Source organism: Lampris incognitus, chromosome 5 (assembly GCF_029633865.1).
Source record: "Lampris incognitus isolate fLamInc1 chromosome 5, fLamInc1.hap2, whole genome shotgun sequence".
Lineage (NCBI taxonomy): Eukaryota > Metazoa > Chordata > Actinopteri > Lampriformes > Lampridae > Lampris > Lampris incognitus.
Window position 1 is genome coordinate 38,742,548 of NC_079215.1, and position 14,549 is coordinate 38,757,096.

General features: G+C 51.7%; 1 protein-coding gene across 1 annotated transcript in view; it reads left to right on the forward strand.

Moving 5' to 3' along the window:
- Window positions 1–14,549, forward strand: part of doc2d (double C2-like domains, delta) — a 62,752-nt gene that overhangs the window by 43,853 nt on the left and 4,350 nt on the right. The window contains exons 5-7 of the mRNA XM_056280695.1: window positions 13,048–13,174; window positions 13,460–13,516; window positions 14,205–14,329. Coding sequence (XP_056136670.1) covers window positions 13,048–13,174; window positions 13,460–13,516; window positions 14,205–14,329 — 309 coding nt within the window. The remainder of the gene's footprint in view (window positions 1–13,047; window positions 13,175–13,459; window positions 13,517–14,204; window positions 14,330–14,549) is intronic.

Below are 14,549 nucleotides of genomic sequence, written 5' to 3' on the forward strand. Positions count from 1 at the left end.
TCAGCACCATTCTGATGTTCATTGACAGGTTGTGACATCGTTAGGCCTCCTGCCTCTCCTCCTGGAGCCGATGGTGGAACGCCCTCTTCAGCCGCTCCGGAGGTGTTCTCTTCCGAGTCAGTTCGACGGATCGCTAGCGGGACCACATCATCCACATCGTCGCTGAACCTTGCCCAGTGGTGGTGTTCACGGTGACAGTAGGAGCAACCTCCACAAGGCAGCGAGTCCAGACTCTCCCCAGCATGATAGCAGTCACAGGCGGGTTTGGGTGACCTGGATAGCGCGTCCGCGTTGCTGTGCTTGACTCCTGGCCGGTGTTCGATTTTGAAGTTGTACTGGCTCAGCTCCTCGATCCACCTCGCCAGCTGGCCTTCTGGGCTCTTGAACCGAAACAGCCAAATCAAACTGTTATGGTCCGTCCGGATGATGAACGACCGGCCCAACAGGTAGTGGCGAAACTGCCGTGTGAAGCGGACTACAGCCAGAAGCTCTCGGCGTGTGACGCAGTATCGCTGCTGTGTGCTTTGCAGATGTGCACTGGCGTAGGCTATGACCTTTTCTTCTCCTGCTTGCATCTGTGACAGGACAGCTCCGACGCATGTGTTGGACGCGTCAGTGTCGAGCAGAAACAGTCCATCTCGAGTGGGGTATGCCAGAAGAGGTGCCGTGGTGAGTCTTGCCTTTAACTCCTCGAAGGCTACTTGTTGTGTGTCGCCCCAATTCAACTCCTCCCCCTTTTTCTGAAGTTCGTAGAGGGGGTTGCACAGATGGGCAAATCCTCGCACAAACCGTCTGTAGTAGTTACACAAGCCGAGAAAAGCCTGGAGCTCAGTGAGGCTTCTTGGGGTCCTCCAGTCGTTCACAGACTTCACAAGCTCCGGGTTCGGGCTGACTCCGTCTCCGCTCACGACATGCCCCAAGAACAGGACCTCCCTCCGCAGCAGGTGGCATTTAGATGGCTTGAGTTTGAGACCGTACGCCCGGATGCGCTCCAAGACCTTCCCCAGGCTCTGCAGACCCTCTTCGACTCCACGCCCCAGCACAATGATGTCGTCGAGGTATACAAGCAGGTGTCTTCACTGTAACCCTCTCAACACCACCTCCATCGCACGTTGAAATGTGCCGGGCGCATTGCACAGCCCGAAGGGCATTCGGGTGTACTCGAACAGCCCATAGCGTGTTATAAAGGCTGTCTTTCCACGATCATCCGGGTGCACTCCAACCTGCCAATATCCACTTTGCATATCTAAAGTCGAGAATACAGTGGCCCCCTCGAGGGTGTCCAGACACTCTTCGATCCGCGGCAGTGGATATGCATCTTTGAGAGTCAGGTCGTTGAGTCTTCTATAATCTATGCACCACCGCACACCTCCGTCCTTCTTTCTAACTAACACCACTGGAGAGGCCCATTCCGAAGTGGATGGTGTAATCACTCCGGCCTCTAGCATGCTCTTCAGGTGCCGCCCCTCTTCTTGTTGAAAGCCCAGGGGCGTGCGCCGAGCCGGTTGTCGGACAGGTTGGCCTTCGCTAGTGTTGATTCGGTGCTGGACCGCATCGAAGCGCCCCAGGTCCGCGTCACTGGCCGCGAACACGCCCTGGTGTTCAATCAGGAGTTGTTGCAGGGCCCTCCGCTGATCCTCATCCAACCCTTCACTGGTGGACTCATACAGGGACGACAGATGGTCGGGCAGACCCATAGTTGGTGACGACTCCATCCGTCGGACTGTGGCTGGTTCATTTTTTCGGCTCATGTCGTCCTCTTGTGGGGCCTGAAGCTCCTCTTCCGCCTCCACTAGCACGCCGAGGCAGGCTCCTTTCTTCAGCCTAACTTCTTTCGGCATCAGGTTACACAGTCGCACAGGGACGTGTGGGGCAACGTTGACCAACACACTGCCAGATGAAACTCCCTCGGTGAGGCCAGCAGGCTCCAGGACGGCGGAGATACCTGCCTTGGGGCTTTCCACCACACCCCAGACGTTCTTACCATCAAAAGTGGCGAGGAGCTTGATGTCATTTTCGTGTCCTCGGTCGGGACCTTGTGAGCTTCGGTTGCCGCTCCGACTTTGAAGGTCTCCTGTCTGGCTCTGTTGACCTCTAGAGGAACCTGCCTGCCCTCCAACGCTGTCATCCAGCAGGTTTCGGCCGCCGTTGCTGTCCAGGGACATTTGGCCACCCTGCATCCCGTCGGGGGGTGGTACTGCAGTCGCTCCATTTTTTCCACCATGACCGATCGGAGTGCTGGTAAGTGGTGCGGGCTCACTGGGTCCATTTCCTGTATAGCGCAGGGCTGCTGGGGCCGCTTTGCTGCTCGGCCTGGCTGGCGTCTCCTCGTTGCGCCGGTCGCTCAAGTTAGCCACTGCGGCCATAGCTGCTGGCAACAGGTGATCAGCGCCGTCTCGCTGTCTGGCCCCTGGGTTCTCCCGGGCCGGGGTGAGCTGCGAGAGTAGGCTCATGTCTTGCACCGTTCTGCTAGTTCGTTCTCCGAGCACGGCCCCTGCCGACCCTACACCACTATCGCTTTGAGGGCTACTAGGAGAAACCCCTTGCTTCACTACTTGAGCGATGGGCGACAAACCGGGAGGCTCACCTTGGATATCTGAACGATGACGGGCCCAATCGGTGCGCTGAATGGGAGGTGTGGGGGGACGAGATCGCTTAGCCACCGCTTCCGCTAGTCCATCGATACGCGCTGTGAGGGCCTCCATCTGCATCTCTATCTGGCGTTGCATCTTAACCTGGGTCTGGCGTTCCATGTTTTCCATCTGGCGTTGCATCTGAACCTGGGTCTGGTTCATGGTTTCCATCTGCGCCAGGAGGAGCTTCATCCAGGCGTGCTCTCCGGGGTCTTCTGTCCCCACACCAGCACCATCCAGACTCAACTCAGACTGTTCTTTTACATTTTCTTTGTCCTGTGACATTTTTATTTTTCCACTGATTTACGTGACTACTGAAGAAATTACAGTGCTTCACAAAATGGCTGACTCACTCAGTTGCTAGCTAGCTATAGCGATGCCGCCAAAAAGCTGCTAAATGCTGCTTTGAAATGCTGCAGAATGTCAATGCTAATTAGCTAGCGCCACTGGACGTCCTTTTGTGCACTTTCAGGGTGAAACTCGGTGAAAAACAATATCCTCACAGTGTGAATGGCGTTGAGAAACTAATGAGTCTTTTTATTCACTTTTTCGTTTGGGTTCCACTTCATAAAGAAGTTTCTTATTCACTTTTTTCGTTGGGGTTCTACTTCACGAAGAAGTACAAAATGGCTTCTTGCTAGCTGGGTTAGCTCACAGTGTGCAGGCTGAATTATGCCGCCATGTGACCGGGGCAGGATCCTCCGGTGTTGAGATTATGGCGAATCCCAATCTTTTATCCCACTTCTGACACCACTTGTCGCGGTTTTTCTATAGCCCGGGTAACTATGGATGGAGGCGGGGACTTTTAGGTGCGACAAACCGGGCTTCACCACCGTTAGCTAGATAGCTGCGCCAATGCTAGGGCTAGCCTGCTAGTTAGCTAGTTAGCCGTGTGCTAATGGGTTAGCAAGCTCACCTTGGGACCAGGGCTGGTGATGGAAACGGGCGGCTGAGCTCTAGGCAGGGCGGGAGATGGATGGCTGCTCTCCGGGGTGCGTGTCTCTCTCTCTCTCTGTACTCTGGCTCCGGTGTGACCGGGTGAATGTCTCTCTCAGTCTCTCTGGGGAAGCTCTCGGGGGTAGTCAGCTAGCTACAGGTACCGAGGCAGTCTGCTGCTAACACTACCACTGCTAGCCACCGTATCTACTGTCTAGCCCAGGATATGCTAGGTTTCCCTGCTCTATCCCACGCTAAGGTGACAGTCTACGATATGGTTACTAAACAGTTCTGGCGCTTTGTCTCTCCCGCGGTGTCTAATATAGTTGCGTCTGTGACAGCGCGAGCTAACCTGTGATTGGTCCTCTAGCTGCACGAGCCCAGTGCAACATTCCAAGTACATCCCCAGGCATTTCCCACTACATCTCTTTTTCTTACACGTCGAAAGTCAAACTGGTAGTCTTTTGTAGCACTAACAGAGCGTGCTGATTCTTCCAGCTCTGCAAACTGGTCTCGTAGAGTGCCAACATAGGAGAGCAATGATCGCAGAAGACTAACAGCAGTTGCTAAATCCATGACACTTTTTTTTGTAGTTGATCACTTCTTTTAAAGTGTCTGTGAATGTTCTCATTCATCCAGGTCATGGTTTTCCAAAGGAGTTTGTTAAGGTTTGTAGAACGAACCCAATAGCGACAACACAAGACAAAGTAAAGCACCAACCTGGCAGGACTCGTAGAGGAGAGCCGGCCGGGCCTGGACAGAAGGGGGAGGCGCTTCAGGCGGAACTTGAGAATAGCTTCTTAAAAATGGGAAAACGTAAACTGCCCCCTTAATCCGAAAAGGAAAAAACGTAAACTGCTCCCTTAAAGTCCGAAAGGGAAAAAACGTAAACTGCTCCTTTAAAGTCCGAAAGGGAAAAAACGTAAACTGATCCTTTAAAGTCCGAAAGGGAAAAAAACACAAACTGCTCCTTTAAAGTCCGAAAGGGAAAAAAACACAAACTGCTCCTTTAAGGTAGAAGTCCAACCGAGTAATAAGATCCACAGTGAGAGAGGAGAAATTAGAATATCAAAAACTTGATCTCAACTAGAAAATCACGATGGGAAAATCCAATGGGGAAAACACAAAGAGAGTTCTTCTCCGAACAAGCTCTCAAGGAGAACTGACACAAGGGAATAATCAAACAAGCAAAAACACGGAGAATACTACAATCTGTACTCCACCGGGAGACACAGAAATGTCACAAAACTCGAGACGAAGAATTTACTCACGGGACTGTTCAGGACGAACTCGCGACGAGTTCTGGAAAGCAAACAAACGTATACTAGAGTGGTTAACGAGTAGGTAGGCTGCAGGTGTTTCAGACGCGCCCTTCCCCCGCTCTCATTGCTGGTTGCCAGGTTGGTCAACAGACCGAGCCCTAACAGTACCCCCCCCCTCTACGGGAGCCACCAGGCGACCTGCCAGGCTTGTCAGGGTGACGGCGATAGAACTCAGCGAGCAGACCAGGGTCCATGATGAGCTGGCGGGATACCCAGCTTCGTTCCTCCACCCCATAGCCCTCCCAGTCAACCAAATACTGGAACCCCCGTCCCCTGCGTCGGACGTCCATCAGCCGACGGACCTTCCACTGTGGATGCCCATCCGCAATCTCAGGGGGAGGCGGAGCTGGGGCCGGAGGCATAAGGGGGCTCTCGGAGACAGGCTTTACTCGGGACACATGAAAAACCGGATGGATATTCATGGAGGCCGGGAGCTTAAGACGCACAACTGCAGGACTGGGTACTTCCTGGATCTCGAAGGGTCCAACGAACTGGGGATTCAGCTTCTTGGCAGAGGACTGAAGGGGGAGATCCTTGGTGGACAGCCAGACTCTCTGTCCGGGTTGGTAAGCTGGTGCTGTGGATCGGCGACGGTTAGCTCCTCGTCTGGCACGTTCCGTAGCACGGAGCAGCGCAGCCCTGGTGATCTCCCAGACACGACGACAGCGGTCCAGATGAGTCTGCACGGAGGGAACCTCCACTTCGGACTCCTGTGCAGAGAAGACGGGCGGCTGGTAACCCAGGGATGCCTCAAAGGGCGAGAGGCCGGTGGCGGAGCTGACCAGGGAGTTGACCGCATACTCGACCCAGGGGAGAAACTGACTCCAGGAAGTTGGCTTCTTGGCAGCGACGCAACGGAGAGCAGATTCCACACTCTGGTTCATCCTCTCAGTCTGTCCGTTAGTCTGCGGATGATATCCCGACGAAAGGCTGACCGAGGCGCCCAACCCCTTGCAGAAAGCACGCCACACACGGGAAACAAACTGGGGCCCTCTGTCTGACACAATGTCCTTGGGAAGTCCATGCAAACGGAAGACGTGGCTCATCAGGAGGTCAGCGGTTTCTGAAGCAGAAGGAAGCTTAGGCAAAGCCACCAGGTGAACACCCTTGCTGAAGCGATCCACCACCGTCAGGATCACTGTGTTGCCCTGAGACGGAGGAAGTCCAGAGACAAAATCCAACGCCACATGGGACCAGGGCCGACTGGGAATAGGAAGGGGCTGCAGCAGACCAGCCGGTGCCTGGTGAGAGGCCTTGCTGCGGGCACAGATGGTGCAGGCCATGACGAACTCCTTGACGTCCCTCCTCATAGTGGGCCACCAGAACCGTCGAGCTATGAAAGTGAAAGTGCGGTGGACTCCAGGGTGGCAAGCGAGCTGACTGGTGTGGCCCCATTTGAGGACCCGAGACCTCACTGAGTCCGGAACAAACAGTCGGCGAGGCGGCACGTTGCTCGGGGCTGGACTGGAGCGCAAGGCGCGCTTGACCACCGTTTCAAGGCCCCAGGTCACCACGCCAACGACCTTGGTCTCAGGGAGGACGGGACTTGGCTCCACCGTTACAGGTTCCTTAAGGTGTTGACGAGACAGAGCATCTGCCTTGGTGTTGCGGGAGCCAGGACGATAAGTCAGTGTGAAGTCGAACCGACTGAGGAAACTGGCCCACCGTGCCTGCCGACCATTGAGACGTTTGGTTGCCCGGATGAACGTCAGGTTCTTATGATCAGTCCAGATGGTAAATGGATGCTCTGCCCCCTCCAGCCAATGGCGCCATTCCTCAAGTGCAGCCACTACAGCGAGAAGCTCCCGATTACCAACATCGTAGTTCTCCTCGGCGGGAAGGAACCGGCGGGAGAAGAACGCGCAAGGATGAACCTTCTGGTCGGTCTCTGATCGTTGGGAGAGCACAGCCCCCAATCCGGTGTCCGAAGCGTCCACCTCAACTATGAACTGCCTCTTGGGATCGGGATGGAGTAGGACGGGGGCACTGGTGAACCTCTCCTTGAGCGACAGAAATGCAGAGCGAGCAGCTGGGGACCAGACGAACGGCTGAGAGGGGGAGGTTAGACGGGTGAGGGGTTCTGCTACAGAGCTGTAGTTTCGGACGAACCTCCTGTAAAAGTTCGCGAACCCGAGGAAGCTCTGCAGTTCCTTACGTGACTTAGGATCCGGCCATTCCACCACCGCTTTGATCTTGCGAGGATCAGCTCGAGTCTTGCCTCCCTCCACGATAAAACCTAAGTAGTCCACTGACTCAGAATGGAACAGGCATTTCTCAGCCTTGACGAACAGCCGGTTAAGAAGGAGGCGTTCGAGAACCTGCCGCACGTGCTGGACATGCTCCTCGAGGGACCTGGAGAAGATGAGGATGTCATCAAGGTAGACGACAACGAATTGGTCGAGCATGTCGCGAAGGATGTCATTCATGAGTGCCTGGAACACCGCCGGGGCGTTGGTGAGGCCGAACGGCATTACCAGGTACTCATAATGACCACGGGGAGTCTTAAAGGCTGTCTTCCACTCGTCCCCTTTCCGGATCCGAACGAGATGGTAGGCGTTCCGGAGATCCAGCTTAGTGAAGACAGTCGCCTGGGTCAGGGGTTCGAGGGTGGAGCTCATCAGAGGCAGGGGGTATTTATTCTTGATGGTGATGTCGTTGAGTTGGCGATAATCAATGCAGGGTCGGAGACCACCATCCTTCTTCTTAACGAAAAAGAAACCAGCTGCCACCTGGGAGGATGAGGGTCGGATGAGCCCTGCCGCCAACGATTCTGAAATGTAATCGTCCATAGCAGCCTTCTCGGGAATGGAAAGGCTGTAAAGACGACTGCTAGGGAGAGAGGCCCCAGGACGGAGGTTGATAGCACAATCATATGGCCGATGCGGAGGGAGAGACTGAGCCCGCGTCTTGCTGAAGACCTCCCCGAGATCATGATACTCGGGAGGAACAGAGGAAAGATCGGGAGGAGGGGCAATCGGAACAGTCTGGACTGCTGGACCAGGTGCGGCCTGAAGACACCGGGCGTGACAGGAGGAGCTCCACTCCAAAATGTTACCAGACGACCAAGCAATGTGTGGCTCATGCTGAGCCAACCAGGGGCGCCCCAAGATCACAGGAACTAAGGGAGACTGGATGACGAAGAACTGAAGGCTCTCCACATGGTTTCCAGCAATAGTGAGAGACACGGGACAGGACTGTCGGGTAACACTGGCCAGGCGGCGCTCATCCAGAGCAAAGGCCTCTATTGGCCTCTCCAATTCCTCACATGGAATGTTAGCTTGAGCAGCAAACGTAGAGTCCAAGAAACACCCATCAGCTCCCGAATCGATGAGTGCGCCTACAGTGAGCCGCTGGTCTGCCCAAGCCAGGGTAACGCTCACAAGATGGTTAGCCGGAGCAGGATGGCGGGAACAGGAAAGACGGCTCACTAGGATCTCCCGGGGTCCCAGTGAGCCTAATCTTTTGGCCGCGTAGGACACTCGCTGATCCGGTGTCCCTTAAGACCGCAGTAAAGACAGAGACCTGCCTTGAACCGGGCCTCACGTTCAGCGGGAGTCAGTCGTGTACGCCCAAGCTGCATAGGTTCCTCCTCTGTCACTGTCTGGGAGGAGGAGAGGCTTGCCACAGGGGAAGTGGAGTGCGACGAAGAAGAGCCCCCTTCGGAAGCTCTGGATGGCTGAGAGGTAGAAACGGTTCCCCGTAGACCTCGCTCGCGCCTTCTCTCGCGGAGACGTCCATCGATGCGGATGGCAAGGCTGATAAGGTCGTCGAGAGAGAGGTAGGATCCTCCCGGGTGGCTAGCTGATCCTTGACGGCATCGCTGAGGCCCCTACGGAAGGTTACCCGAAGTGACTGGTCGTTCCAGCCACTCTCAGCCGCAGCCAGCCTGAACTCGACTGAGTAGTCAGTGACACTGCCACTGCCCTGCTGGATCCTGCTCAATCGGACACCCGGATCCTGACCGTACACTGGATGATGGAATACCTTCCGAAGCTCAGCCACAAAGTCATCGTAGGAAGAGCAGAAACTGGCCCCCATGGACCAGGAAGCACTGGCCCACTGAGCAGCGCGGCCAGTCAGCAGGTTAGTCACGTAAACAACTCTTGCAGCATCTGTGGTGAACCCCCTGGAATGGTGGGCGAAGACAAGCTCACACTGCATGATGAACGTGGCACAGGTCTCAAAGTTGCCATCAAAAGGCTTGGGATTGGAGATACTGGGCTCCCGGAAATCCGAAACATAAACGGTAGGATTGTCTAAGGCAACGGCTGCGGGCACTGCTGGAGGAGGGGCGGCCGGAACTGGTGGGACAGCTGGCTGGATGGTGATAGCCGCTGTGAGAGTTTGCAACTGCTTAAGAACCTCCTCTTGTTGGCTCGCGAGCGCCGCTTGCTGGGCCGAAAGAGAATCCACCGAAGCCTGGAGGGGTTGCACCTGAGCCCGGAGGCCCTGCATGGCAACAGCGGCCTCTTGTAGTTGCTGGCCGTGGGAGGCTGTAAGCTGAATCTGCTTATAGAGAGCAGCCTGGACAGGATTGGCGTCTAGGTTGTCTGGGTTCATAGTGAGGGCGAGTTCGTACTGTTAAGGTTTGTAGAACGAACCCAATAGCGACAACACAAGACAAAGTAAAGCACCAACCTGGCAGGACTCGTAGAGGAGAGCCGGCCGGGCCTGGACAGAAGGGGGAGGCGCTTCAGGCGGAACTTGAGAATAGCTTCTTAAAAATGGGAAAACGTAAACTGCCCCCTTAATCCGAAAAGGAAAAAACGTAAACTGCTCCCTTAAAGTCCGAAAGGGAAAAAACGTAAACTGCTCCTTTAAAGTCCGAAAGGGAAAAAACGTAAACTGATCCTTTAAAGTCCGAAAGGGAAAAAAACACAAACTGCTCCTTTAAAGTCCGAAAGGGAAAAAAACACAAACTGCTCCTTTAAGGTAGAAGTCCAACCGAGTAATAAGATCCACAGTGAGAGAGGAGAAATTAGAATATCAAAAACTTGATCTCAACTAGAAAATCACGATGGGAAAATCCAATGGGGAAAACACAAAGAGAGTTCTTCTCCGAACAAGCTCTCAAGGAGAACTGACACAAGGGAATAATCAAACAAGCAAAAACACGGAGAATACTACAATCTGTACTCCACCGGGAGACACAGAAATGTCACAAAACTCGAGACGAAGAATTTACTCACGGGACTGTTCAGGACGAACTCGCGACGAGTTCTGGAAAGCAAACAAACGTATACTAGAGTGGTTAACGAGTAGGTAGGCTGCAGGTGTTTCAGACGCGCCCTTCCCCCGCTCTCATTGCTGGTTGCCAGGTTGGTCAACAGACCGAGCCCTAACAGTGTTGAATCAAGTGCAACTGGACTTGGTATATATCCGTGAAGACGTTTCTTCTCTCATCCAAGAGGCGTCCTCAGTTCGTGCCTTTCTGACTAGACCAAGCTAGTCTGACTGGCTGGGGATGAGACTCAGAAAGTATCCTCTTTTGAGTCGTTGTCAGAGCTATAGATGTCCATGGCTCTTTGTGTTCCGATGTTTATCAACGCCCGTCGCTAACAGAGCCATATATATGAATGGCTCTTTTGTGTACCGATGTTTGGCCGCTCCCGTCGTTATCGGAGCTGTTAATTTGCATTTGTTTAGCAGTGACGGTCGTTGGGGGTGTTAGTTTCGACTTCATTATTCAGTTGTCATGAGTCGTTGGAGCCGTTAGTGACCGACTGTTGTTCTTGGAGGCTAGGCTTCTTGAGTCTCCTGGGTAGAGGTGAAAGGACGGCATTGTAAGTGGGAGATAGGTGGTGACGCAGACCTCCTCCTCTGTTGAGGGATGGTTTTTCCAGTTTCACATAGATGGCTTCCTTCACCTCTCTTTCAAACCTTCTATCTTCTCTGTCCAAAATGTGTACGTTGCTGTCCTCGAAGGAGTGTGTCTTCTCCTTTAGGTGTAGATAAACTGCTGAGTCTTGTCCTGAGGAGTTTGGCCTTCTGTGTTGGGCCAGCCGTTTGTGTAGTGGTTGTTCGGTTTCTCCCATGTATAGGTCAGTGCAATCCTCATTGCATTGTACAGCATACACCAGATTGCTTTTTTGGGTGTGTGGTACACGGTCTTTGGGATGAACCAGTCTTTGTTGGGGTGTGTTGCTGGGTTTGAAGTATACCGGGATGTGGTGTTTGTTGAAAATTCTCCTGTGTTTCTCGGAGACCCCAGAAACATAAGGGATGACTGTGCTATTACTTCTGTTCCTTTTCTCCTTGTCGCTCACCTGGTTGGTCTTTTTGGAACGTGTTGCAGTTTTCACAAAGGTCCAACTGGGGTAGCCGCAGGTTTTTAAAGCTCCCCTCAGGTGTTTGTGTTATTCTCGTTGGGCCTGAGTGCTGCTGGGCACATTGTCAGCTCTGTGTTGCAGAGTTCTGATGATGCTCAGTTTGTGTTCCAGAGGGTGGTGTGAGTCGAAAAGTAGATATTGGTCTGTGTGTGTAGGTTTCCTGTAATCCCCAATGTGGAGGCTCCTGTCTTCCCCAATGTGGACGTCACAGTCCAAGAAGGGCAAACTGTTCTTCTTTACGTCTTCCCTTGTGAACTTAATGTTCTTGTCCACTGAGTTGATGTGTTTGGTTAACGCTTGCACCTCTTGTGTTTGGATTTTGACCCATGTGTCGTCCACATATCTGAACCAGTGGCTCGGAGGTGTTCTTCTGAAGGAGTTCAAGGCTCTGTGTTCTACCTCTTCCATATATAAGTTGGCCACAATGGGCGATACTGTTGATCCCATTGCACAGCCGTGCTTCTGTCTGTAAAACTGGCCCCTGAATTGGAAATATGTAGTGTTCAGGCAAAGGTCCAGTAGTTGGCAAATCTGGTCTGGCTGAGGTTGGTTCTATTGTGGAGGGTGTCGTCCCATAGCAAACGTTGCCTCACAGTTTCCAAAGCCTCCATGGTTGGGATGCAGGTGAATAACGAGGTCACGTCGTAGGATGCCATGGTTTCATCCAATTCCAGTTTTATGCCTTGGACCTTGTCCACGAAGTCAATGGAGTTTTGGACATGGTGAGGTATTTCGCCCACTAAAGGGGTCAAGATGATGGCTATATGTTTGGCAATGTTGTACGTGACCGAGTTTATGCTGCTGACGATGGGGCTGAGGGGGGTTCCATCTTTATGGCTCTTAGGGAGTCCATATATGCATGGAATGTTGTGCTTTAAACCTGCCCAGTACCCTGTCGCTGTTTTTGAGTACAGCGATGGGTTGAGGCGCTGGAAATGTATACAGAGACTGTAGCAGTTCAAAAGAGTCGACCTCCTCACAGCAATTATCTATGCTATTGACACCCACAAGATTCAACGAGTGGGCAGCACACGGTGTATAATGGATCAGTGGGTTTTCTTTTTTTAGCTGTGCTTGGAGTCTGTTGTATTTGCCAGACATGTTGCTCACATTATCATAGCTTTGCCCATGACAATTTGACAAGTCCAGCCCCAGGTTTCGCATCATATTAATCACAGTTTCAGCTAAGCTAACACTTGTGTGGCTGTGGATGGGCTCAAACCCGTCAATTTATCCTGGGACAAACCAAACTTATCCTGGGACAAACCAAAGGCACGTGACCGTAGCGTCAAGCCACGTGACCTCCCCGCTGACCAATGCGGGGAGGCTCTGTCAGCTCGTCCTCCCAGTCTCACTGTGTTGTTGTAGACTACAAAAAGCGGCATCAGGCAGACAGGTTAACATGATCTAACCAGATATTTGGCTTGTGCCCTGGGCCCTTTAAAGGTCCTGGGCCCCTGGGCAACTGCCTGGTTGCCCATCCAGTCCAGGGTAGCAGCTGGAGTGGCATAGGTTTCAGTAGTGTTTTTTTTTCTTCCATCCTTGTCATCAGTAACATTACTATTGATAAATTCGCTTTTTTTAAACATTAACATTACTTAAGAAAAAAATCCGACATTCTTTTTCGCTTGCTGTTGTTTGCGTCACGAGGCTTCCAGGAAGAGGAGGAGTCTCGTCAACAAATAATTTGAACAATTTAAGTATATTTTTCCGCACACCCCTACAACTCTGTTTAAGCCCATTCTACACAGTTTATGTTGTAACATTTTTTGTTTTAAGTTGTATGTGTGTGTGTTGTGTTTCTGGGTGCATGTGTTGTTTACCTAGGCTGTGTGTGTGTGACATGGACAGACTTGGCCGAAATGAGTTCATCGGAGAAGTCAGAGTGGCTCTGAAGAAACTGAAAGAGGGAGAGAACAAAAGATACAATATGGGCCTAGAGAGAATTGCACAGGTAAATAGTGTGTGTGTGTGTCACAGTACATGCATATTTATGCAGCTATATCCAATATGTATTCCATTTGTGTTTAAGAGACAGTACACCAATTCATATTGCTGCATTACAATGACATACACCAAGACGGACTCTGTAGGTACTAACAGTGATGGTTTTAATCACTTTCTCGCCCTCTCTTTCACTGTCTCCCCATCTTTTTTCCTCCTCTTCTTTTCCTCATTCTCCTTCCTGTCACTCTTTTTTACTTCTCTCTCTTCTCCACTGTTTGTCTTTCTCGGTTAGAATAAGGAAAGTAACAATCAAGCTTTGGAGCCGGGTGTGCCCACAGCGGAGGAGGAGGTAAAACATGTAAAGCCTCTACTACTGTCTTTGACCCGTGATTTGTATTACTCACCAAGTTCTGGTGACATTTCTCTGTTTTCAGCTCTTCTAACGCACTCTAATGTGTGTGTGTTCACAGTCTGATCATACTCACTTGATGTTAATATCTGACATGCAAATGAATAAACTGACATCAGGGAAACTTATCCTGGGACAAACCAAAGGCAGTTCTTACATTTTACTCGTGTTTGCATGGACTTGTTTTCATCCTCTGGTAGGCTTTATCTCATTTTCCAATAATGATTCAAGAGGTTAATTGCATTTCTTCCCTAATTAGATTCAGTTTATGCTTCAATCCTCAGAACCAAAGAAGAGGCTAGTGCTGTCATTTGTCAGTCTTGGCTAAGACATGTCATTTAAATGATGCTATTTTCATCATGTGGTACACAGATTAAAAAGAAAACGCCGCTCTGCCGTTAAACTACTAATCTAGCCACAGTAATTCTTTGGGTATATGCAGCTTTCAGTAATAACTACAGGACAGCACTATGGGAACTTGACGTTGAGTTCTCAAATTAAGGTCATACAAATGAAGCAAATGTGGTGTGGCAGATCCTCGGGTACTCAGCATTTTCAAAGCCTGTGTAAAACACATGTTTTATAGATGGCTGATGTGTCTGAAAACATTGTCCTCTGTGTTTCCCAGCGGGGTCGAATCTTGGTGTCACTGTGTTATAACACAGAGAAGTCCTGCCTGCTTGTTGGGATCATACGCTGTGCCCATCTGGCTGCCATGGACTCCAATGGCTACTCGGACCCCTTTGTCAAAATGTGAGTTATGTGGGATAATCCAGCGTCAAGTTGGGCTGGAGCATCTGAGAAGATTTAGAGAATTTGTCTACCAGATGGTTATAAAGAGAGCAATATGTTTAAATAAGGAGCAATGTAAGGCTGGCCAGCTCAAGTGTTGTGTATGTCTATATTGGCTTGGTCTCATCATGGTATGAGCCATTCATTCATTTGTCATCTATTTACCTTTTTTCTTTGTCTA